Genomic DNA, 20,993 nt, shown 5'->3' on the forward strand with positions numbered 1-20,993 from the left:
AATCTGCTTGCTTAGCTGGGAGTCCTTTTGATGGCGTCCTTTGATACGGGGCTGGACAGTGGTCATTTGGACTTCAGAGGGAGGAAGGTATCTGCTAGCTGCGCATTCTTAACGCCTCATATAGTAATGAGATCGGTCCGGCGCCGAATTTGCCACAAAGATAACTGGGGTATCTTCATACGAGCATAAGTATCGAGGGTAATGAACTGTTAGTTGCTGCCTTCTGATGAACATCGCCTCGAGCAAACAGCGAATCGAGCACAGCTTTCAGCCTGGACCCTGAGGAACTGATCATCTAGGTTAATTATGAAGAATCTGCATATAATACCATGTTTCGCCGGAGTCCTGTTTCCCCCAAGGCAATAATGCCGTCAGATTTAGTACAACAACTGGTATACAAAGAAGGCCGAATGGCTATTAAGCTGTGTCCGCAGGGCAGTCCTGTGGCCCTGTATTATCGCCCACTATAGACAGCGACGTCTAAACCTCCCCCTGCCACTCCTCCGGCACATCATCCACAGCAATCATCCTCCTCAAATCTCTCAACACAGCCTCCGTACCCCTCTCGACCACCATCAGCCTCGGCACTCGGAATCTGTTGCCGCTACACTCAAAGCTCCTCAGTCTCCCGGGCTCATTCTTACCCGCATGGTTGCCGAGCAATCCAAGTTTCGGTGGGAGGACTTCGATCTCATTGTTTCTGATATCAAGAACTTCCAGTCCACGGACAGCCTCCACGTCGATGGACTCGAACCAGTTGTCGCTTGCCAGCAGTGTCGTGAGCGAGGGGTACCACGCTCGAACCCATGGTAAATGACCGGCCATGCGATGGCAGGAGATATTGAGCTCGCGTAAATCGGGTGCTTTAAGGTAGGTTGTTAGAGTGTCGAGCGTTGTCAGGCCTGTGCTGACGATGTAGAGGGACTGCAGGACGGGTAGGTGTGTCTCTGAATTGAGGTAGTCGATTGGATGGAGCAGAGGGTTGTGGCTCATATCTAAGGAGCGTAAGGACCAGCGGATAGAAGGGTGCATGAGGAGTTCGACTGGAAAGGAAGAGAAGTCATTGTTGGCGAGCCGGACCGTGTGGACTGGCGCCGTCAGGTCGATGTCAGCTGGGTCCAAGCTGGAGAGGTTGCGTGGCGATAGGTCTAGAACGCCTCCTTTGGGCTTGTGGACTTGGACTTCTGTCGCGTCACCATCGTCTTCGGCGGTCATGCCCTGACCGTTCGCCGAACCAGCATGGGACGACTTGACGTTTGCGCTATCGGCAGGAGCAGCCTTTCGTGCGAAGTCCGCCCTGATCTCATCGACATTCATAGTCAAGTACTTCTTCTCTCGCAGTGGGTTGCCTGCAATGTTGAACCCTGACAGCTTCTCCATACTCATGATACTAGCTTCGATGGTCTTGATGCTGTTGCCGCTGAGGTCGACGTTTCTCAGAGATGTTAACCCATAAAAGCTCTCTGGTATCGCTTTCAAGGAGTTCTCTGATGCTGTCAACGTTGTCATTCCAGTACACAGTGACAGGTCTGGCAACTCAGCAATCCTGTTGTTATGCACAGCTAGCGTCTGTAACGCAGGTAGTTCGAGCTCGCCAGCGCATATACTCCCGAGACTGTTGAACGACACGTCGAGGGACTGCAGTTTCTTGAATGCCTTCAGCTCGTCTGCTGCGAGTGTTCCGCTGAGCATGTTGTGGGAGACGTCGAGTTCTAGGAGGCCTTCTGCTGGAAGAGTGCCTAGAGGTACCAAGCTGAATCTGTTGCCTCCTAAGAACAGCTTCTGCAAGTTTCTAAGCTCCGAAATGCTCGCTGGTAACTCGTCCAGCTGGTTATCTCTGAGATCAAGTATTCGAAGTTCGGTCATCTTGGTGATTTCCGTTGGCAGAGCACCGCTTAACCCATTCTTCGATAGACGGAGCTCTTTGAGATCCGCGAGCTCACTGATCGTGCTGAACACAGATAGATCCAAGCTATTGTTGCTCACATTGAGCACGCTGAGCTGCTGCAGTCTGCGGAAGCCAACGGGTATCGAAGTGAGGTTGTTTCCATGAACATCTAGCACATCCAGGCCTGCGAACTGGTTGCTCTTGTCTGCGTCTGCCAGCATGTCCTCTTCTGACCAGTCTGGGAATGCCGCATCAGGTAGTACGTTAATATCGTTGTCCGCCAAAATCAGCTTCTGCAGATCAACTGTCTCTGACCATGCAATGCCGCTGTCCTCTTTGAACTCATACATGGTCAGCACTTCTGTCGGCAGCTCATGGAGAGACATGGCTGAAAGGTTCAACACGCCTGTGGTCACAGCGCCTTGAATCTCCTTCTTCATCGACTGGCTACCAATAATGATTGCCGGCTCGAGCGCAGGCACATCATGTTCGGTCCATTGTTGGTCCACCGAATCTGCTTGCATGCCTGACTTCCGAAGCTCTTCTCTTCGTGCTGCCTTGGCCTTCGCTATCGTATCTCTTAGCGAAGCCGAAGACTTTGCTGCCTGTGCGCTGGTCGAATCCTGCTTTTGTGGCTGGCTTGGCGTTGGAGCGCGCTTGACTGTTCTTTTCAACGGCGGTTGCATTTTTGTAGACGGCTTTGATGCACTTGTCGTTGAAGCGATGACATTTTCTCCCGGATGTCGGGCCTTCATTAGACCTGTGTGAGGAGAAATATCTCTGAAAGCTGTCTTTCTCGCAACGCCCTTTGCCGGAGTGATAGGGTCTTTAGCCAATGTCGGCATCGATGGCTTGTTGCTCAATGTACGTGACGACGACGCCGCCGCCGCCCGGAGATCGTACATCGATTTCACCTTTACAGCCTGACTGGCGGACTTGGGCATAGACTTGTTGTCTTTGGGTGCTGTGATTGCGGTAGATATCGACCGTCGAGTATCTCGTGGCCGTCCAATTCTGGAGCTGTGGTCTCTAACAAAAGCTCTTGGCGGCGTATAGATAGTATCTAGAGGAGCTGGTATCTCCTTGGCTGGGGTTGCTGGCTTTCCTGGAGGCCTGAAAGGTCGCTTGACTGGACTAGGCGCACGACCAGAAGACGGCGTCGAGGGCGTGTTTGGTCGTGACATGCGCATAGCTGAAGCTGGCCGAGCTGGCGGCCCCATCGACCCACTGCTTCTCACAGTGCTAGATCGTCTTCGAGATGGCGATGGCGCAGGCGAGATCTGTGAGAGGGTCTCGATTGTTCTTTCTGACAATGAAGGGCGTGGTCTTCGTTTCTCAGGCTTGGCAAACTCGTCGTTCTTCGCATCTTGGTTGCTGCTGGCATTTTCGTTTCCCTCTTCGATAATGGCAGATTCTGGTCTGATGCTTGGAGGTGTCGTATCCAGGGCTGCTCCACTCTTGATAGGCGATGCGGTTCTGGTAGGGGAGAGTATGCCATCAGACCTGTCTGTCCAGCCAAATGAGGGTTTAGTAGATGTACTGTTGCTCTCGCCCAGTGGTCGTATAAGCGGTTTTCGTGACGATGATGCTGGAATACGAGGTTGTTGTGAGTGCTTTGAAGGTTCGTCTTGGTGGATTGCTGCTGGAATCGACGAGGCACGTGCCGTAGGTAGTCGGGATATGGGGCGAGCTATGTTGCTCTGGTTGCCTCTGCGTGAGCTTGCTCCCTGGTCCATGCTTGCTGTGGTCGTTCCTGCTTACTGTAGACTTGAAGAAGAAACGTCTCATAAGCGAGAACACGTCATGCTAAGTTTGACAAGCTCTGAAACACGTTTGAAGGTCGGTTTGCTAGAGCCAGTCTTTTTCGGATAGGAGATGTTTGGTCCCAAAACAGACTAAAGCTTGAACATCACCTAGCAACCAGAGAGGGGAAACTAAACGCGAACAAGTTAGGCTACAAACAGATCCCGCGGCTGCAGCCATGTCACCAGCCTCGTAGTTCTGCGCACTCGACGAGCGTTTCCTGCCACCACCTCAGCAAGTACAGGTTAGAGGGCTTGAGTGTTCGCTCAATTTACGCGTTGACTTGGTGACTTTTCAATATCGGCAACTTCATTCCCCCGGAAGTCCCAGACCGCTGGCACCCGCTGTCGTCGAAAGCTGACCCCCCGCCAGTTTCCACTCGATTTGTCCCGCGCATACTATAGTCGACACAGACACGCGCACCTTGATCGCGACAGCCTGTAACATGGCCCAAGACCCGCAAGCCCACTCCAATGGGGAGATAATTGCCGTGCCCGCAACACCACCTCCACAAGAGCCGGCAGCCGCAGCTGATGCTCGTAGCCCAGCCCAGTCTGGAAGACAGCGGCCGACGCTCAGCGCAACGCCTCCTAGATCAGCGCAAACTCCTCATGCTCGTCGCGACGAAGATGCAGATACCGCACACCTCCTTGCGACACCTACGACCACACGTAGGAACGCTTCGAAGGACTTGCCTTCTACAGAGTACATCGAGCATGCCGGAATCGACGAGTTGCGCAACATCGCAAAGAGCCTTGTCAACGATCTTACAGACGCCCGCATAAACAATGCCAACGCGAGACTACAGCACCATTTCCTTCTCCTGCAGACAAGTCAAGCTGCCGAGCGCGCTGAAGTCGAAAACCAGTTATCCAGAAGGCAGGTCGACTTCCTTAGAGTCAAGCAGAACAAGCCAAATGCCAGCACGACCTCGCCCGCTGTCCAGCCACCATCTGCCGCGACCGCACTATTTGCCCAAAACCTGAGAGACCTGGATCAGCATAATGAGGCTCTTGAAGAACTATGCGACCAACTGAAGCGAGAGAAGGATCTGCAAGATGAACGCATCCAATCGCTATCTGAGCACAACTCTTTGCTTGTCAATCGCATTCGAGAGAACAGGCAGCACTTTACCAAGATCCGAGAACGTTCGCCTGTTTTTCCCACCCCAAGAGAGACTTACACAACACCACGCCGAAACGGGTACTCGCGCTATCAGGATGACACTCCTTTCGCAGCACTAATTGCAGCCGATCAGATTCTAAGCCAAGAAACTGCCAGCGTGCCTTCGACGCCCTCCAAGACACATGCAGCAAAGGTCAAGCACGGCCACAAACGTGGAGCCCACTCCTTGTCGTCAGTTCAAACACCAAAGGATCGTCCTAACACATCTGATGGCTTCCTTGGTTCTCAACTACTCCTTTCTGCGCCGGCGTCGCAGCTTGTGAGTGAGTCTGCAGAGCGTGAGCGCCATGATCGCGATAGCACCATATCAATTTCAGATGACGATCGCCGAGCGGAGCGTGAAGGACTGACTCAATCGCAAGCGAGCTCTCTAGCAGCCGATATGTTACGCAAGAATCCGTCTACATTCGAGTCACTTCGTCAGTCTCAAGAGGCTGAGAAATCGAGTAGTTTGTTACAGTCAAAGCTCTTCGGCAATGTGAAGAAGTCGACGAGCCAAGAAAGGCAAGAAAGCCCAAAGGCCAAGTTGAAGCGGGCATATGGCTATAGTGATCAGGCATCGAAGTCGAAGAAGATACGGTCAGAAGATCAGGTTGGACTAGGTATAGAGGCATGATGGCATCCCCTAGTTTGGGTACATACAATTGTGGAGATGCTGGGAGTCATTGTCAGGTCCACGTTCAGAAGGTTTGCATAGATGAGCTATCTCGGATGGGTACGTTTGATATGGTCAATTGGGCATTGGACAGAAATGTAGGCTTGTTTTGTGGCATATTTGTTTGGAAGGACAGAACAAAGGTAGATAGCAATGATATGACGCGATGATCCTTACACAGTCAGCCAAAATCGATTGGGAGGGTATTCGAGTCTGGACTTACAAATGTGCGCTGCCCAAGGTCTCGCCTTCACATGAAGCTCGCTCCGCCCGGACAAGCAAAGTGGCCGAATTTATGCTTGTGCTTCGTTAGGGGCCATGAGCCTAGGGTGCAAACCTAGGACGTGCAGTTAGGCATGTCTCTAGGGCCTATTAGACCCCGAAAGCTACGGTGACTCTTACCTAAGCAAACTCTGCAAATTCATCAACGGCCACTTTGCTCGTCCGGGCGGAGGCTCGATTCTTGTGAGTGGCTACGGCAAGACTTTAGTTCACTTCAGGTGGAACTTGTCGACCGTAGCATTTTCGTCAGTCGAGGCTGCGTTGTAGCCTTTTCATCATGCTCGCCGAACCTTCCCCATAGCTACAATCGCACCTGCTGCGCACACAGGCTCTTGGCATATCGAAACTGCTGTCGCAACTTTCTGGCCGACGGTCTCGACATTGCTTGCGACAAATCCTCAACCTCTACGCTAATCCATATTGTTGTGTTCTTGAGCCGTCAAAATGGTCAGTACACCCCAGCACGCTCCTCGACAGCATCACATCATCCATAAACGAACCCGTCCGATCCTTCAACCACGACGAATACACTTTCGACAATATCTTGAAAACACCATAGGCTAACCTCCAGTGCAGGCAATCAAGCACAACAACGCGGTTCCAAACAACCACTTCCACAAGGACTGGCAGCGAAGAGTCCGAGTGCACTTCGACCAGCCAGGCCGAAAGCACCGACGAAGAACCGCTCGTCTCGCCAAAGCCGCAAAGGTTGCCCCACGACCAGTCGATAGACTGAAGCCAGTCGTCCAATGTCCTACCATCAAGTACAACCGAAGAGCAAGAGCTGGACGAGGTTTCACTCTGCTTGAGTTGAAGGTATGAAGAGTCATCACCTGGAAAACATCCATACCGCGCAGAAGTCCAAGGCTACGACGGATTCTGCCCATCATAACACACCACTACACAGATGACCATGCTAACACATCCTCACCAGGAAGCCCAAATCCCCCGCAAACTCGCCCCCACAATCGGCATAACCGTCGACCCCCGCCGAACAAACCACTCCCAAGAATCCCTCACCGCAAACGTCGCCCGCCTGAAGTCCTACAAGGCCCGCCTCATCCTCTTCCCCCGCAAGTCCGGTCAACACAAGAAACTCGACAGCTCGGAGAGCGACGTCAAGGCCGTGTCCGAGGGCTCCACTAAGACCATCTCCAAGATTGGTTCTGCATTCGCCGTTGAGACTGGCACTGGTGTTGCTCATGGATTCTCCGAGATCAAGAGTGGTGAGATGCCGAAGGGCGAGGAGGCGCCATATAGGAAGTTGAGAGAGCTCAGAAGTGAGCAGAGATATGCGGGTATGAGGGAGAAGAGGGCTAAGCTGAAGGCTGAGGCTGAGGAGGCCAAGAAGAAATAAGCGTAATCACTAATACCAGAGCATAAGGTGTTTCTGTGTGATGGTCATGGCTGTTTCTTGTCTCGTCTCGGTGTCGAAGGGCTTCGCGAAGTTGAGTGAGTTCCGTCTTGCTGGTATATGTAAGCAAGATCAAGATCAAGATGCAATACAATCGCAGGTGGCCGGCTGGGTACACCTGAGGAGCAATGTTGTTCAGCATGAAGATCTGCCATGTGCTATGTCTCAAGAGCATGAGCAGAAGAAGATTATGTCATGAAAATGAGATACCAAGATCCAAACGTCGTCAAATCCCGAATTGCATGCCTCATTTGAATCACTAGGATATTGGCAGAGATGTTTGCCATGGGTATCTATCTCTTGCTAGGAATCGACGACCAAGATCCTGTATCCACACCGGCAAGCCCATCCAGAAATTGTCTGCTTCACTGCAGTATCCAAACTACCGCGGGCAATCAATTGCTCGATCAATGCCCAAGTGCAAGTGCAGGTTCGAATCCGGACCAGATCTAGATCTAGGTCCGGAGCATCGCGCGTAATTCCCACCATCTGATCATCTCTCACTGCATCTTTGAACAATTCCATATCCACACTCAACTCTTAACAGGCGACTCAAACTCCGTCATCCGCCTCGCTTTCTTCCTGCCCTTTTCCCTTCCCTTCTCACCACCAGCACCGACCACCTCATCACTCCCATTCACACCATCAGCACCAACTGTCCCATTCATCCCCAACACATCCCAAACCCCCTCGAACGCAGCACACACACCATCAACAGCACTTATCTCCCCGAACAATTTCCTCGCGTGCTGCGTGGCATCATTGCTGAATCCAGATGTGCAGATATCAACGTGTGTACGCGGTTGTCCGATCCAGTTCAGGGTGATATCGTATGTGAGCATCATTTGCCTCGTACCGGCGCTGCCGAGGGAGTGTCTCGTTCTTTTTAGCGTTTGGGCATTGGTATTGGCATTGGTGGGTGAGAAGGACTGTTGGGTGGTGTTTAGATATGAGAGGAGCGCAAGGGCATCCTGCCGCGACTGTACCGGCAATGTGATCTTACGCTGCTCAGCACCGGTCGACGTCGTGAGTTTCTCGGTGAGATACTTATAGATACTCGCGCGCTTGACGTCCTCTTCGAAGTAGCGTCCTACTCCCGTCATAATCGTAGCTAGATCAGTCTTGAAGACCGGATGTTGCAGGCGATCGTTGATCCAGTTCTGTAGCGCTATTGGCTGATGTTTGTTGTTCGCGAAGACGATCTTCACAATCTCGCATGTGTCCTGGTCGGTGATGACGTCGAATGTGAGGTTCAATGTACTCGGTGGCCATGGCTCAGGCGCAGCAAATGTCGTCTGGTAAACGAAGGTGTTGCGGCTGGGGGCTTGGCCTTTTGTTTTTGTGGTTGATGGGTTGGTGTCCTCCCAGCACTGATAGGACATGCGGAGGTTACCTGGGGAGAAGAGGGTGAGGTAGGTTTGGGGATGTTTCTGGAAGAGGGGGTGGTCTTCGGGGCGGGGTGGCCAGGTCTCTTTGGGAGGTGGGAGGGAGTTGATGAGGGAGGACAGATTCTCGTCGAGGTTGGCGGGTGAGTGCTTTTTTGACTTGTTTTGGTTGACATCCTTGCTGATAGTCTGGAGTCTATCGCATTGCTCTTGTAGGGCTTTTAGGTCGTTGTGTAATGATTGCAATTGCTGCTGCTTGTTTCGGATTGTTGGATCAGCTGTCTCTTCTAGAGCTTCGACTCCTTCGATGCTTTCTTGCTGGACCTCCTCTTCCAGGTCATCCTCAATCCCACTTGCTATTTCAGCATGATCAAGATCCTCCTCGGGCTCTTCAATAGGAGGAGCCGGCGCCTTGGGCTTGAGCGGACTGCTTGTGACATGTCCACCTCTTATTCTTACCCGTCTCTGAGCGCTACCACCCGGACTGCTCGATGCCAACCCTCTAGGTCGGCTGGGCTGAGTATCGCTGCCTAGCTGTACAGGTGTCGGTGGTAATTCTGCTGAGGTACTTCTTCTGGCTTGCTGTTGTGAAGTACTTGTGCTCTTGACTAGCCTGGGGACGATCGAGGGAGAGGTAAAGGTAGGAATATCGTTGCGTCGTGGTGAATAGTTCGGGGTTTGTCGTGTGGTTTCGTGTGGCCGAGAGTCTGGCAGGGTCGCATTGGGACCAGGTATTTTTCTGAAGGCATCCGCGACGTCATTCGCAAGAGTAGCTGGTTGTGTGTCTTGATCAGATTCGAGATGGACAGCAGTAGATGTTTCTGTATCCCTTGTCTCCTCCACATGCTCTGGCTCATCGTCTGGCTGGGTGCGCTTGTTACCCAGCACAGCATCCAACAAGCTCTGCCTTCTGTTTGGTTCCGACTCACGTCTCTGCTTTGCTTGGGCTACTTGTTGCAGGACTCCGGGATTGGACCGAGCCAGTGAAGCCTTGGTTGGAGACTGATACGAGGCTCGCTTTGGTGTAGATGGTCTGGGTTGCGCATGTTCCTGGTTTTCCTGATCATTGACAGCGATATACGTGGTTGGCGATATGCGACGTCGCTTCGACGGCGACAACATCCTTGATATATTCTTCTCGAAGCCTTGAATACCCCAGCACAACGGTAGCAACCAATGTTGTGGTATGCAAGTTTCTCGGGCACGCGTAAATTGACGGTTGCACGCGTTTGATTTATGCCAAGACTTACGTCATTTCGTGATTATCTATCTTCTGGAGCGGAGAGTGAAGCTTCATCAGTTCGTGATAGAGAGACTAGCAGTTTCATATCATCAGCTACAGGCACACGTGCTGATGAGACTGGGCTAGCCTTTGTAATGTTATGACACTCGTGCTTGCCGGAGAGAATGGCTTCGAACTTCGCGATGACTACAATCTGCAATCAGTGCCGACAGCAATTGCTACGGCAATTGCGAAGGACTGTCCTGAGCGGCGACAGGCATAGGCGGACCTTTCATGCCACAGCAGGCCAATCAGAAGATCAACCGTCGTACATCCAACCGCGTGCGCTCGGCGACTTCTACAGTGATCTGATCTCTACACCGTTGCCGAAAGTGGCAAGGGCGAAGACTGAGCCAGACCTTCCGGAATGGGTTGCTTCTGGTGGACGGAAGGACATCGAGGAACGCGCAAAGAAGTTGTTTGGCACGATTGAAGGTTCAGGTTACCAAAGGCAAACATCAGATACACCCGATGCGACATGGCAGACCATAAATGGCGTGCCTATTCCTCCTAGACCGGCCGAACCGGATAATTGTTGTATGAGTGGTTGTGTTCAGTAAGTCAGACAAGTCCAGCTGAGTAGTGCCGTACTGACTGTCTCAGTTGTGTATGGGATGACTATCGAGATGATGTAGAGTCCTGGGCGCATCGTCTGAAAGAAGCCCAGGCCAAATCTCATGGTGGGGCTGTGACCAAGACAGCAAAGGTTGGCTTCCCTCGGGCAGAAGTTCAAGCTGCCTCGGGCAGTATGGATGATGATGGCGGAGGCAGTGAAGCGCTTTGGACGACACCGAGTGAAGCCGACCCCGACGCCCTGTTTGCGGAGATTCCTGTTGGCATTCGGGAGTTCATGGCGACAGAGAAGCGTATCCGGGAGCGAAAGACGTCAAAACGCCTGGCTAAGCAGACTTGATGCTGTTCATGTGTCACTTTTCGAACACGTCCTGTCAGCCAAAGTGCGTGCCGGATCAATTTCTCCTAAAAACTGCAGCTACAGCTCAGAGATTAGGATCCGGGTGTTTTCGTTTCCAGGAGCTGGACCTCCTGGTGAACTGGATCCTGTCGCTCTCATCCCAGTGACATCTGGTCCATTGCGATGTGAAGGGCACCCGCGGAGCCGTTCGTTATCTGCGGGAGCGAGCTTCCAAGATTGTGCATCATGAACTTGATGTTACCGGCAACCCAAGATCCATCCTCTATCCCAATCTTCCTCACCTCAAGCTGCACATCCGCATCCTGGAGCACGAGGTGGACTACAGTTCTGCCGCTTTGGGTTGTTGATAGCAGTCCCAATACGAACCAAACCCGTTGTGCGACAGCCGGCACTTCAGACTGGGCTTTCGAGGCCATATACACAAGAACGCCGGCCAACGCATCAGGCTTGCAAGAGGATGCAAATTCGTCGAGTCCAGCGTTAGTTGCTGCAAGTTCTTGGTCACCTTGCTGCGCCAACGTGGCACAAATCTCAATGACAAGCCGACCAATTTCGAGGCAGATGGCGTCCTGGCCTTTGGCAAAGAGAGCAAAGACATCATCCATCATGCTTTGACCTCCTGTCTTGTCCATCATAGCGGAAATGTGCATAGAGTGGCCTTTAATCATGATTTCGAGGAACGTGACTGTGTTCAACGGTATCTCATATCCAAGGTTTGCGGCAGTGAGGAGGTGTCTGGCGGCTTGCATAGCATTCGCTCGGTGCAGGTCTGCTCTGAGAGGCCAAGTTATGGCAAGCTTGGTAGCCAAGGCTAGAGCAGGATGTATCACAGTCTTGTCTGTCTCATATGCGAGAATTTCTATCAAAGGTGGCAGCAGGTTTTCACTGACCAATAGATGAGCTCTGACGTCGCTGTCAACAAATCCATATAGTATGATGTTCGCAATAGACAGGGCATAGGGACTCCAGGCGGTAGCATGGCAGATGATGTCTAGGGAGTGCCGGGCTGTACCATATTTGGGTGGGCTGGCAAATTGTGGCAATTGACAAACCTCATAGACCAGTTTTAACGACGCTGTCTTGATTGTTTCGAGGGCTTCTCTGTTGTCTTGTTGTTCTTCTTCGTCTTCGCCGAAGTATTCGAGGTCGGCAGTACTGTGCTCAGCCATCAGTGCTACCGCAAAGATATCCCCGGTCGAGGCGAGAATTGCTTTTGGAGCATCAGAAGTAGAGATGGCAAGAAGCGATCTGGCGATGTTGCAGCGACATTTGGCGGAGTGGTCGGCTAAAAGTTGACCACCATCTGATGCAAGGAGCCGTGTGAAAGCGTGGCCGATGTCATCGCCCCTGGTATCGGCCAGACCTTCTTGGACAACTGTGGCTGGTGTTGCTGACATTTCGACAAGGTCTGCTAGATACTCCTTGATATCATCGTTGCATCTAAGGACGACTGCAGGTGAAAGAAATGCGAGTATCCCAGAATAGATGCCATTCGAGGAGACATCCTTTCTAGCGAGGCGTTCTTCTGCGACTGTTATGCGATGTTCAGATGTGTCTGCGTCGGACATGATTCCTTCGGTGGGATCTTCGAGGTCAGCACACACGTTGTAAATAGTAGGCACGAGTACGTTCGGGTCACATCCTGCCTCAAGCAACCTTATCAATGGCGACAGACCTCGCGCATGAATAACCGTCCTGCGATTGTGGTCGTTGTCCGCACAGCAATTTGCGAGCAGGCGAGCAAGTAGAAGGGTGCTTTGCATTCGTTCCTGCTCGGGCGGCTGCTGGGATTTCAGTAAGTCAGTTTGATCGATGAGCACCGCGACGACAAGCTCAAGGATTGATCTCACGCCGTGTTGCGAACCTCGCTGTCTTCCAAATGCTTCTCTCCATGTCGGCGCATATGGTGAGGATCGGGACGCCAAGTACAAAGCTTCCCATAAATAAACTGTTTTAGCATGTTGCAGGATGTCGCGCCCATCAGCAGGACCTGTCTGGAGCACCTCGGTAACAAGAGGCCAGTATTGATCTGGGGCCATGCCTGCTGGACAAGCTCGTCATGACACTCCGTTCTGCAAGATTAGCGATACTTACGAAGGAAGGCACTGGTTGAAAGAAGGCAGGCGCGATCAACGATGAGGTTAGAGAGTTATTAGTGGTGTATCTGCACCACCGTACCATTATCCCCTTTTCAAATGGGACCTCGAAATGAACACATTCGGTATCGACACTTAATACCGCAGCTATTCCACTAAAGACGGCCACTCTACCATCCGGATCCTGCCTTGCAATACCCTCGGGAATAAGAAGTCATTGCAGCGCTATACGGCGATTGACTCTTCCATCAACATATACCAGTTCCTGTGGTATCCGCCAACATGACCCGCGCAACACAAACAATTTCGATCGCCTTGTTGGCGTCTTCGGTCAGTTGAGCCAGCCAACTTTCTGTGAGTCGCGCAATACTAACGCACTCCCAGACATATCTCCTGCTCGCTCTGCCTCTCCTTACAGATTCGTCGCCTATCCCATCGATATTACCTACGAAGATCCAGGTTGAGATTATCCCAGTCCTGCCATTCTGGGCCTTGATTACGTTGGCAGCGTATCTACTGGGACGACTTGGATGGGGCGTGCTGATGTTCAACGACACCGAAGACGCATATACAGAGCTTATGGGTCAGATCGATCAGGCAAAGAAGGACCTGGACAAGAGAAAGGTTGCATGGGATTAGAGGATGTGAAGGAAAAAGATAATGAATTTCTGGCCGCTCCCGCGCTGCACAGTGATTTTTCGAAAGCATATTTTCCGACCGCCCTACCCGAATACTACGATTGTCCTTGATCTTCGCTGGTCACCACTGCGCTGCCGGTATCTATATGCTCTGCTTCGCAGCCATACTGTCATGCTCGTCGATGTCTTCGGCTTCCCAAGGATAGCAAATCCAGACGTCTCCAACAGTCACTGCAGCGATATACCGATCATTCTCGAGCATCTCCGCGGGCAGATGACCCTTCTTGGTTTTGTCCTTGTTATGCAACACGAATATCGAGAACGTGGTCTTTTCAGATCTTCCTTGTTCTTTTCTCGCAGTCTCGACGTCCTTCTCAAGCTCTCTCACAGCATACTCGAGCGTTGTTCGGGTGTCGTCAACCTCATCTACAATTAGGACGTGCTTGCCGATCAGGTTCGCCATCTCAAGAGAGGACAAGTCCAGCCATTGTGTTCGGGTGACCTTTGTGCCTGGCGCTTCGACTGGACCTCCGTCGGACAACTGCTCGTAAAGAGAAAGACCAATGGCCTGGATGGGGATATTGGGAGAGCCTGGCTGCTTGAGAAATGACCTGGCGGATGTTAACAAATGCAGCCTGAATCGTTTAGATTACATACCTCAAGATACGAGCAGGGACATAGCCTCCACCACCGATTGCGATCATAAGATTTGGCTTGAACTCATTGAGGATCTTCGGGGCGGCTTCCTGGCATAATTTGTGGATCTGTTGCAAGCACGAACATCAGTGACTGCTCTCGTGCTGCAAGCGCAACAAGCGGGACATGTGCGGGCAACCTGACTGACCTGGTTGTAGGTAACATAGATCTTTTCGACCATCTTTGCGACTTTATTCGACCGTACCTACGAGACAGGTATGTTGGAAGAGAGACAAAGGTCAATTCGACCAATTTTATTGTGTTTACATCGTGAAAGTCCAGTCCACTAAAGACACAATACGAAAGTGTCGACCAAAAATTGTTACGTCGCAGTCATTAATGCCTGAGGCAGCTTGCTGCCGGCGACTCCCGCCCAGATCTTCGGAATCTTCACTTCTCTTGGCAATTTCAGACAGAAACAGCTTGCAATCGCTTCATATGATCTCACAACACAACAGCATTACATGGGCTAGTGAGACGCATCAACGATTTTCTTCGCTGGTCGCGACTCTCTGATATTGATGGTCGTCATGCTTTCCGACCCTGCAAAAACCAAGGGTAACAAGCATAGTCTCGCAGCGAACAGATCAGATAGAAAAGACCGACATTGGCTTTGGAGTGTGAAGCATAGCCATGTACCGACACTGTTAATCTCACAAGATCACCCGAAGAATCTCGTTATTACGATCGCACGCTCATTAATCAATATCTGATGAAGGCGACCCCGTACAAAGAACGAAGCATTGTGCTGTATCCTGATTGATGCAGCTCGCCCAATCAGATAGAACAGGCTCAGTCATGAAGTTGTCCAACCAGTGCTCTCTAGCCCTCAAACAAAGATCACACACAAGGAACCCCATCTCATTGTGTGTCCAGGCTACACATAAATACTCTCTTCCCATTATGGACGCAACCCTGGTTCCCACAAGATTCAAGTTTGCTCCATGCATATAACCAATCATTCTGAAAAACAAACGAATAAAACCAACAAAGTATCATACACAACCACGAAGGTAAGCTAATCATGCATCTTCACACTCCCCTGGCCATGTTCGCGACACTGGTGATCTCTTCGATGGCGGCTCCAACGTCTGATGACTCGAACTATATAAGCCTCATGCCTGTAGATTGCGCCAACGAAGGGGAGATATTCTGCACCGGTCCAAGGACGTTCTCAATGTGCGATCACGGGAAGAACAAAGGTTTCGTACTTCCTCCTGGCGATAACCGGTGCCAGTCCTGGCCAGCTCCACCAGCGCGATAGATCCCGGTTCTGCGGAAGGGAGATGGGTTAGACTGGAGGACTTGTACAGAGGAGAGTCTGGGCTCTTAACCTAGGCGATAAGGGCTTAGGCAAGTCAATCAATATAGTAGTACAGAGTGAGGTATTTGAGGCGCTTTCGAGGCTACCCTACAGGGTGCTTGACCTACGTCGAGTAGATATTCGTATACATGTGATGATTGCCGAGCATGCTCACTACCACGATCTGCATTACGCTGAGTATCATGCAGTGGTCCAAAACTGCTTTGGCCCAACTCGAAGAATTGCCAAGCCATAACGGGTCTGCTGTGCCGAATGTGATTGGAGCTCGCATAGGGGTCGCCTGAAGCTCGAGACACGCTCGACACGTCGCTGTTGTCTTTCTCCCCTAGATGATATTCGTTCAGCAATATAGCGTGTATGCTTGGTATCCTACCATCCGTCATTTATGCACAGCGCTTATGCAGAATCTGTGAGCGTGATTCCGACATGTTCTTGAGTAGGAATGGTGCGCCTTCATGCGCCCGCCACCGACGTTCATGGCAATCTATCGCACGGGTATAAGACTGGTTGAGTGTTCTGATCATGGCTCTCCAGCAGCGCACGCTTCACCCATCGAGGCCCGTGTATTGACCAGTCTAGTTTGCAGCGTAACGAGGTGAGCCCTACTACAACTCGGCGATGGCCTCCACAGCAAGCACCATCATCTTCGTCCCGGGAGCATGGCACACGACAAAGTGCTACGACATCGTCATCGGAAAGCTTCAAGATGCAGGGTATACAGGCAAGCTCATCCGCTGCGAGCTACCGTCAGTCGGGGCTGAGCCCGGCAGTCCGGCAATGTGGTCAATGGTACCAGACATCAAGGCGATCGACGACGCAATTGCCCACGAAGTCGATTCGGACACCCCAGTATTACTTGTCGCACACAGCTATGGGTCTGTACCTGCGTCGTGTGCGATCAAGAAGTTTGCGGATAGCGGTATGGTCAAGTTCTGCATCGTGGCTGGGTTTATGCTCGAGTTTGCGGAGAGCATGATTAGTTGGTGTGGTGGTGTACCACCACCATTGTGGAGGAGGGAGGTATGTGCGAGGTATCATGGTTGTGCTGGCGGACTGATGACAAGCAGGGCGACTATGTCTACCCGAACAATCCTGAAGAGGCCTTCTACAACGATCTCCCTGAAGACATGCAGAAGGAACTATTGGGAGAGCTGAGATCTCATTCTTATGCGTTTGTGTCTCCCAGTGTGTAGTATTGATAAGTGCTAATGAGCGTGGGTGTAGGACAAAGATGTTTCCGGCGACCTTCGAGGGATGGGTGGTTGTGCCTACGACCTTTGTGTCATGCACGAAGGATAATGCAGTGCCTCTGTTTCTACAGGATGGGATGATTGACAGGGCTAAAGCTCGTGGCATTAACGTGAATATCGAGAGGGTCAATTCTGGCCATTCAGTTATGTTGAGTCAGCCGGACCAACTGCTTCACATCATCAAGAGCATGACAGGCATGGCGGACAGTAAGTGACGCTAGTGCGGTGAGCAGGTTTGAAAGTGGAAAGTGGCAAGAGGGAAGATAGTGAAGTTGGAAGGAACGCGTCTTGTACACTTGGACGCGTCTCTTAGCGCTGCACTTGTTTCCACTGACATCCTTTCCTATCTCTAACACATGCTGGTCATCTTCGTCCGTGGCAAGCACCGACGTCTCGAAATACTGATCAAATTTGTGCTACCACCATCAAACAATATGTCGTATTTCTGGGACAGCCCGCCTCTGCCACCTCAGCCTTTACCAGAGTCCTTTAGTGACATCAAAGAAGAATTGCTTGAAGCTTTGTGCTCCTTGAGTGAGGAAGGGTAAGCCCAACCTACAGAAACACCCTGTGATCACAATCTTTATCTTTTAGCAGTGGCTGACAATTTTTTTGGACAGGTCTTTCGCCTACACCGAGTCTTCGCCCACTGCGCCGAACCCAGGAATCGAAGTGCAAGAGCTTGGACTGATCGGGTTCCCTTTATCGTCTAGAGATGCTACTGCACTGAAAGAAAAATGCCGCCTCAGCCCGTTCGGCAAAGGCGAGGAAACACTCACTGATCCTTCAGTACGGTGTAGCTACGAGCTCGACAGTAGTGAGCTCCAAATCACTAATCCTGCATGGGACATGTTCGTCTGGGACATCACTACTAAGGCATACGACAAACTGGGATTGTCCTACGGTCGAGAAAACGTCAAGGCAGAGCTGTACAAGCTGTTGATGTATGAAAAGGGTGCATTTTTCAAGTCCCACCAGGACTCAGAGAAGACCACTGGCATGTTCGGAACCCTGGTAATCAGCTTGCCGTCCAAACATGAAGGAGGAAAAGTCGTCCTCCAGCACAATGACATTCAAGAAGTGTTTGACAGTGCCAAGTCATCACCATTCGAAACATCATTTGCGGCCTGGTACTCTGATGTCTCCCATGAGGTACAGAAGGTACAGTCTGGCTACAGAATTGTCTTGACATACAATCTGGTCCAGACATCTACTTCGCCTTGCCAAGCTCCGCCAGACGGCGAAGGCAAATCCCGTATGATTGCAGCTCTCGAAGATTTCACCAGTGCAATCACCGAGGAGATAGTCGACAATACCGAGCATTTTCCGAGCTATATGATCTACAAGTTGACACATCTTTACAGTGAGAGCAATTTGAATTTGAGCTCGTTGAAAGGTTGGGACTCCATGGCAGCCCAGTATCTCGTCGACGCTTGTCGGCATGCTTTCTACGACTTCTATCTTGCGACACTTGAGAAAGAGGTTATGTTCGGCCAGAGCATGTCTGACTGCGAGTATCATCGCCGGCTGAAGTTTACCTGTATCATTGACGAAGATGGAGAGAAGGTTCTAGTTGAACCAGATTACAAAGATGGGTATTGCCTGGAAGAGGATGAAACTGCCGAGGAGGATAATCACTACGCTGGCTCGGAACATGATGAGTACACTGGGAACGAAGGAGCCATGTCAACATTCAAGTACAAGACAACAGTGCTGCTTATGGTGCCACCTCCACGAAGTCTCGAGTTCTCGATGTCCCACAGCGGCAAACTTGCTGATGCTCTGGGGATGTTCGAAGACTTGCGACCAAAGGCTTTGGAAGACGAGGAGGCTGAATTCGAGCTGGACGATATATGCCAGATCGTCATCAGGGCGGCGAAGCCAGAAAATTACTGGCATGATCGAGAATCTGTAAAAGCTCGAGAGCGACAAAGCTGCATGGATCAAGTTGTGCAAGCATCGTTGGAGCATGGCTGGCTTCACTACATCGACAGGATCTTGTATGAGCAGAGTCACAAACCGGAACATCTCCAAGGTTACGCCAATTATGTCTCGAAGAATGAGGTCACTATCAGAGACGACAGCCTATGGAAGAGATCAGGTGTGACATTGTCAGCAAAATATACGATACTTGGCGATATCACTCTTGCGTTCAACGAGACAACACCGCCACCCACAGAGACGCACAGATCGACGTTTCGAAAGTGGTATCACGAAGCATTGCATTACATCCTCACCTCCAAGCTGAAGGCGGATGGCGGTGATGGACCGGCACTGGCCAATGTGGTCGAAACATGTGGTGTCGACGTACATGCTTGGATTTCCGACTTTCTGAAGGGCACCAGTGCATCCACGAAGGCATACTTCGTGTTGGCTCTAAAGGATCCTGGCAGTACACAGCCCGGTATTGACCAGCACCAGAAGACAGCTCTTGCGGAGTTCTGGTCTGACTTCACCTTCTGGCAAGACTTGCGGCATGACAATCTATGTGAGCTACTCAAATTCACCTTAGTCTTGGGTGTCCTTCCGGTACAACGAACTCTCGAGCAGATATGCGCGGCGCTGCCCGCCCTACGTAAATGGGCAAAGAATGGCCAGATGTGGGTCGCTGGTCCAAATGTTGGCAAGCCATACTATCATCACGAGGACGACAGTGTCACTGACTACCTTGCACAAGTCGTGATTCCTTTCGTTGGGTCAGTTATCAACCATCAGGTTCCGAATCTCGTTGTTGAGGAGGACGCCACTCTCTTCGAGAGCATTGCCCCTTTCGTCTTGACGGTTTTGTGCTTGTATATCACTCGATCTGTGGGCGAAGAACCTCATCCACCAGGTGATTGGACGAGGCCGGCGAACAGCTGGCGGTACTGTGGCTGTTCGGTCTGCAAGAAATTTGGCGAGTTCATGGAGAGCAAAGAACGACAAGCCCTGAGGCTCGCTGTTACCGAGAAGCAGAAAGAACATCTGGAGAAGTATCGCACACCATATCTCCTGGAAAATTCTGATTACAACGTTGAGATACATGCTAGTAAACAGGCTAAGGCGCCGATCGGCTGGAAATGTACGAAGGAACACAAGGCCTGGAGTAAGTCACTCGCTGACTGGGAGCTACGTCGTGAACAGACGAGATGTTTGATTACGCGCATTGGTGGTAAGGATATGGTCTACCTCAAAGCATACCTTGGTGAGCACTTCGATGCGGTCATGGGCTGTCGCGTTGAGGACTTGCCGAAATGTGAAGGCCTGGAGGACCCCAGCCCACCAGCGAAACCTACTCAGCCACAGTGGGCAGGGCCGGAGCCGATGGATCCCACTACTGATGCGGCGATGCGTATGCAGGAGTTCATGGAGACAAGGTTCGAGTACTGAGGGTGGGGTATCATGTGTATGGACTAAGCTGTGTTAACAACACACATAGAAGGGAAACATGTTGTTTGAGGGTCAGATATTCTGTTACTGGGTATCCCGGGAGGGCACCATGTGTCTGTTTCGATATCGAGCGTGGTCGCCTCCATTGCCAGTGTAAAGCTTGGGTCGCAACCATTATAGCACCACCCCCTTCTCTTCTCACAGCGCTAGCTTAAGCCACTTTGAACAAGCTGTGGACCAAGATCTGCTTCAGCTTCGCTTGCCAGCACGAAAGTAAATGCGCTTCCCTGGGTCTCTTGATGCAGTTGCTCACTTTGCTAGTTGTACAGGCTCGATCTTCATCACGCTGCGCTCTGGCGACTCAACATTGTCGGGCGCTTCGTAAGAATGGGGGTATGCGCTAGCTAACGGCACGTGGGAGTTTGCGAAAAACACGACGTTTCCAGCTACTACGACTGATCTCATCTTAGGTCGGATCGCTGATGCCCTCAAGGATTGCGCTTCGCGCCAACGAACTAGCCGCATTCTGTGCTTGTCAGGGTGCTAGGAGTACAGGTCATGGTCGTAACATTCAAAACTTGGTGGTAAAAAGTGGGCCTCGGAAAGACCGTCATCTCCTGTATTATCTTTAAGGGCTGGGCGCCTAGATCGCCCCTAAGCCTAGGTGCCGCCGCCTAGAATTCATCGCTGATCGGCGCTCTTCTCAGGCGCCGAGCAGGTATTGTAGCTTAGAAAGACACATATGACGAACCCACTTTTTAGCACCAAGTTTTGAATGTTACGACCATGACC

General features: G+C 51.4%; 10 protein-coding genes across 10 annotated transcripts; 6 read left to right on the forward strand and 4 right to left on the reverse strand.

Moving 5' to 3' along the window:
- Positions 1 to 480: 480 nt before the first annotated feature.
- PMZ80_008657 (uncharacterized protein) lies at positions 481 to 3,624 on the reverse strand (the record flags this gene model as incomplete). Its single annotated transcript, XM_064877056.1, has 1 exon — positions 481 to 3,624. One exon carries the CDS (start codon positions 3,622 to 3,624, stop codon positions 481 to 483), a length of 3,144 nt encoding a protein of 1,047 aa, XP_064727443.1.
- A 512-nt stretch (positions 3,625 to 4,136) lies between these two features.
- On the forward strand, positions 4,137 to 5,492 carry PMZ80_008658 (uncharacterized protein; the record flags this gene model as incomplete). The annotated part of the gene is made up of 1 exon (XM_064877057.1): positions 4,137 to 5,492. One exon carries the CDS (start codon positions 4,137 to 4,139, stop codon positions 5,490 to 5,492), a length of 1,356 nt encoding a protein of 451 aa, XP_064727444.1.
- Positions 5,493 to 6,257: 765 nt separating this feature from the next.
- Positions 6,258 to 7,170, forward strand: rpl13 (60S ribosomal protein L13; the record flags this gene model as incomplete). The annotated part of the gene is made up of 3 exons (XM_064877058.1): positions 6,258 to 6,260; positions 6,390 to 6,629; positions 6,748 to 7,170. 3 exons carry the CDS (start codon positions 6,258 to 6,260, stop codon positions 7,168 to 7,170), a joined length of 666 nt encoding a protein of 221 aa, XP_064727445.1.
- Positions 7,171 to 7,760: 590 nt separating this feature from the next.
- PMZ80_008660 (uncharacterized protein) lies at positions 7,761 to 9,734 on the reverse strand (the record flags this gene model as incomplete). Its single annotated transcript, XM_064877059.1, has 1 exon — positions 7,761 to 9,734. The coding sequence occupies one exon, from the start codon at positions 9,732 to 9,734 to the stop codon at positions 7,761 to 7,763; it is 1,974 nt and encodes a 657-aa protein (XP_064727446.1).
- A 285-nt stretch (positions 9,735 to 10,019) lies between these two features.
- Positions 10,020 to 10,807, forward strand: PMZ80_008661 (uncharacterized protein; the record flags this gene model as incomplete). Its single annotated transcript, XM_064877060.1, has 2 exons — positions 10,020 to 10,450; positions 10,498 to 10,807. The coding sequence occupies 2 exons, from the start codon at positions 10,020 to 10,022 to the stop codon at positions 10,805 to 10,807; spliced, it is 741 nt and encodes a 246-aa protein (XP_064727447.1).
- Positions 10,808 to 10,962: 155 nt separating this feature from the next.
- PMZ80_008662 (uncharacterized protein) lies at positions 10,963 to 12,867 on the reverse strand (the record flags this gene model as incomplete). The annotated part of the gene is made up of 1 exon (XM_064877061.1): positions 10,963 to 12,867. The coding sequence occupies one exon, from the start codon at positions 12,865 to 12,867 to the stop codon at positions 10,963 to 10,965; it is 1,905 nt and encodes a 634-aa protein (XP_064727448.1).
- Positions 12,868 to 13,206: 339 nt separating this feature from the next.
- Positions 13,207 to 13,563, forward strand: PMZ80_008663 (uncharacterized protein; the record flags this gene model as incomplete). Its single annotated transcript, XM_064877062.1, has 2 exons — positions 13,207 to 13,254; positions 13,309 to 13,563. The coding sequence occupies 2 exons, from the start codon at positions 13,207 to 13,209 to the stop codon at positions 13,561 to 13,563; spliced, it is 303 nt and encodes a 100-aa protein (XP_064727449.1).
- A 141-nt stretch (positions 13,564 to 13,704) lies between these two features.
- HPT1 (hypoxanthine-guanine phosphoribosyltransferase) lies at positions 13,705 to 14,439 on the reverse strand (the record flags this gene model as incomplete). The annotated part of the gene is made up of 3 exons (XM_064877063.1): positions 13,705 to 14,173; positions 14,220 to 14,326; positions 14,407 to 14,439. 3 exons carry the CDS (start codon positions 14,437 to 14,439, stop codon positions 13,705 to 13,707), a joined length of 609 nt encoding a protein of 202 aa, XP_064727450.1.
- Positions 14,440 to 16,200: 1,761 nt separating this feature from the next.
- PMZ80_008665 (uncharacterized protein) lies at positions 16,201 to 16,775 on the forward strand (the record flags this gene model as incomplete). Its single annotated transcript, XM_064877064.1, has 2 exons — positions 16,201 to 16,602; positions 16,650 to 16,775. 2 exons carry the CDS (start codon positions 16,201 to 16,203, stop codon positions 16,773 to 16,775), a joined length of 528 nt encoding a protein of 175 aa, XP_064727451.1.
- Positions 16,776 to 17,266: 491 nt separating this feature from the next.
- Positions 17,267 to 20,201, forward strand: PMZ80_008666 (uncharacterized protein; the record flags this gene model as incomplete). Its single annotated transcript, XM_064877065.1, has 2 exons — positions 17,267 to 17,376; positions 17,453 to 20,201. The coding sequence occupies 2 exons, from the start codon at positions 17,267 to 17,269 to the stop codon at positions 20,199 to 20,201; spliced, it is 2,859 nt and encodes a 952-aa protein (XP_064727452.1).
- Positions 20,202 to 20,993: the final 792 nt, after the last annotated feature.

This window comes from Knufia obscura (assembly GCF_036327395.1).
Source record: "Knufia obscura strain CCFEE 5817 isolate CBS 148926 chromosome Unknown scaffold_11, whole genome shotgun sequence".
Classification (NCBI taxonomy): Eukaryota; Fungi; Ascomycota; class Eurotiomycetes; order Chaetothyriales; family Trichomeriaceae; genus Knufia; species Knufia obscura.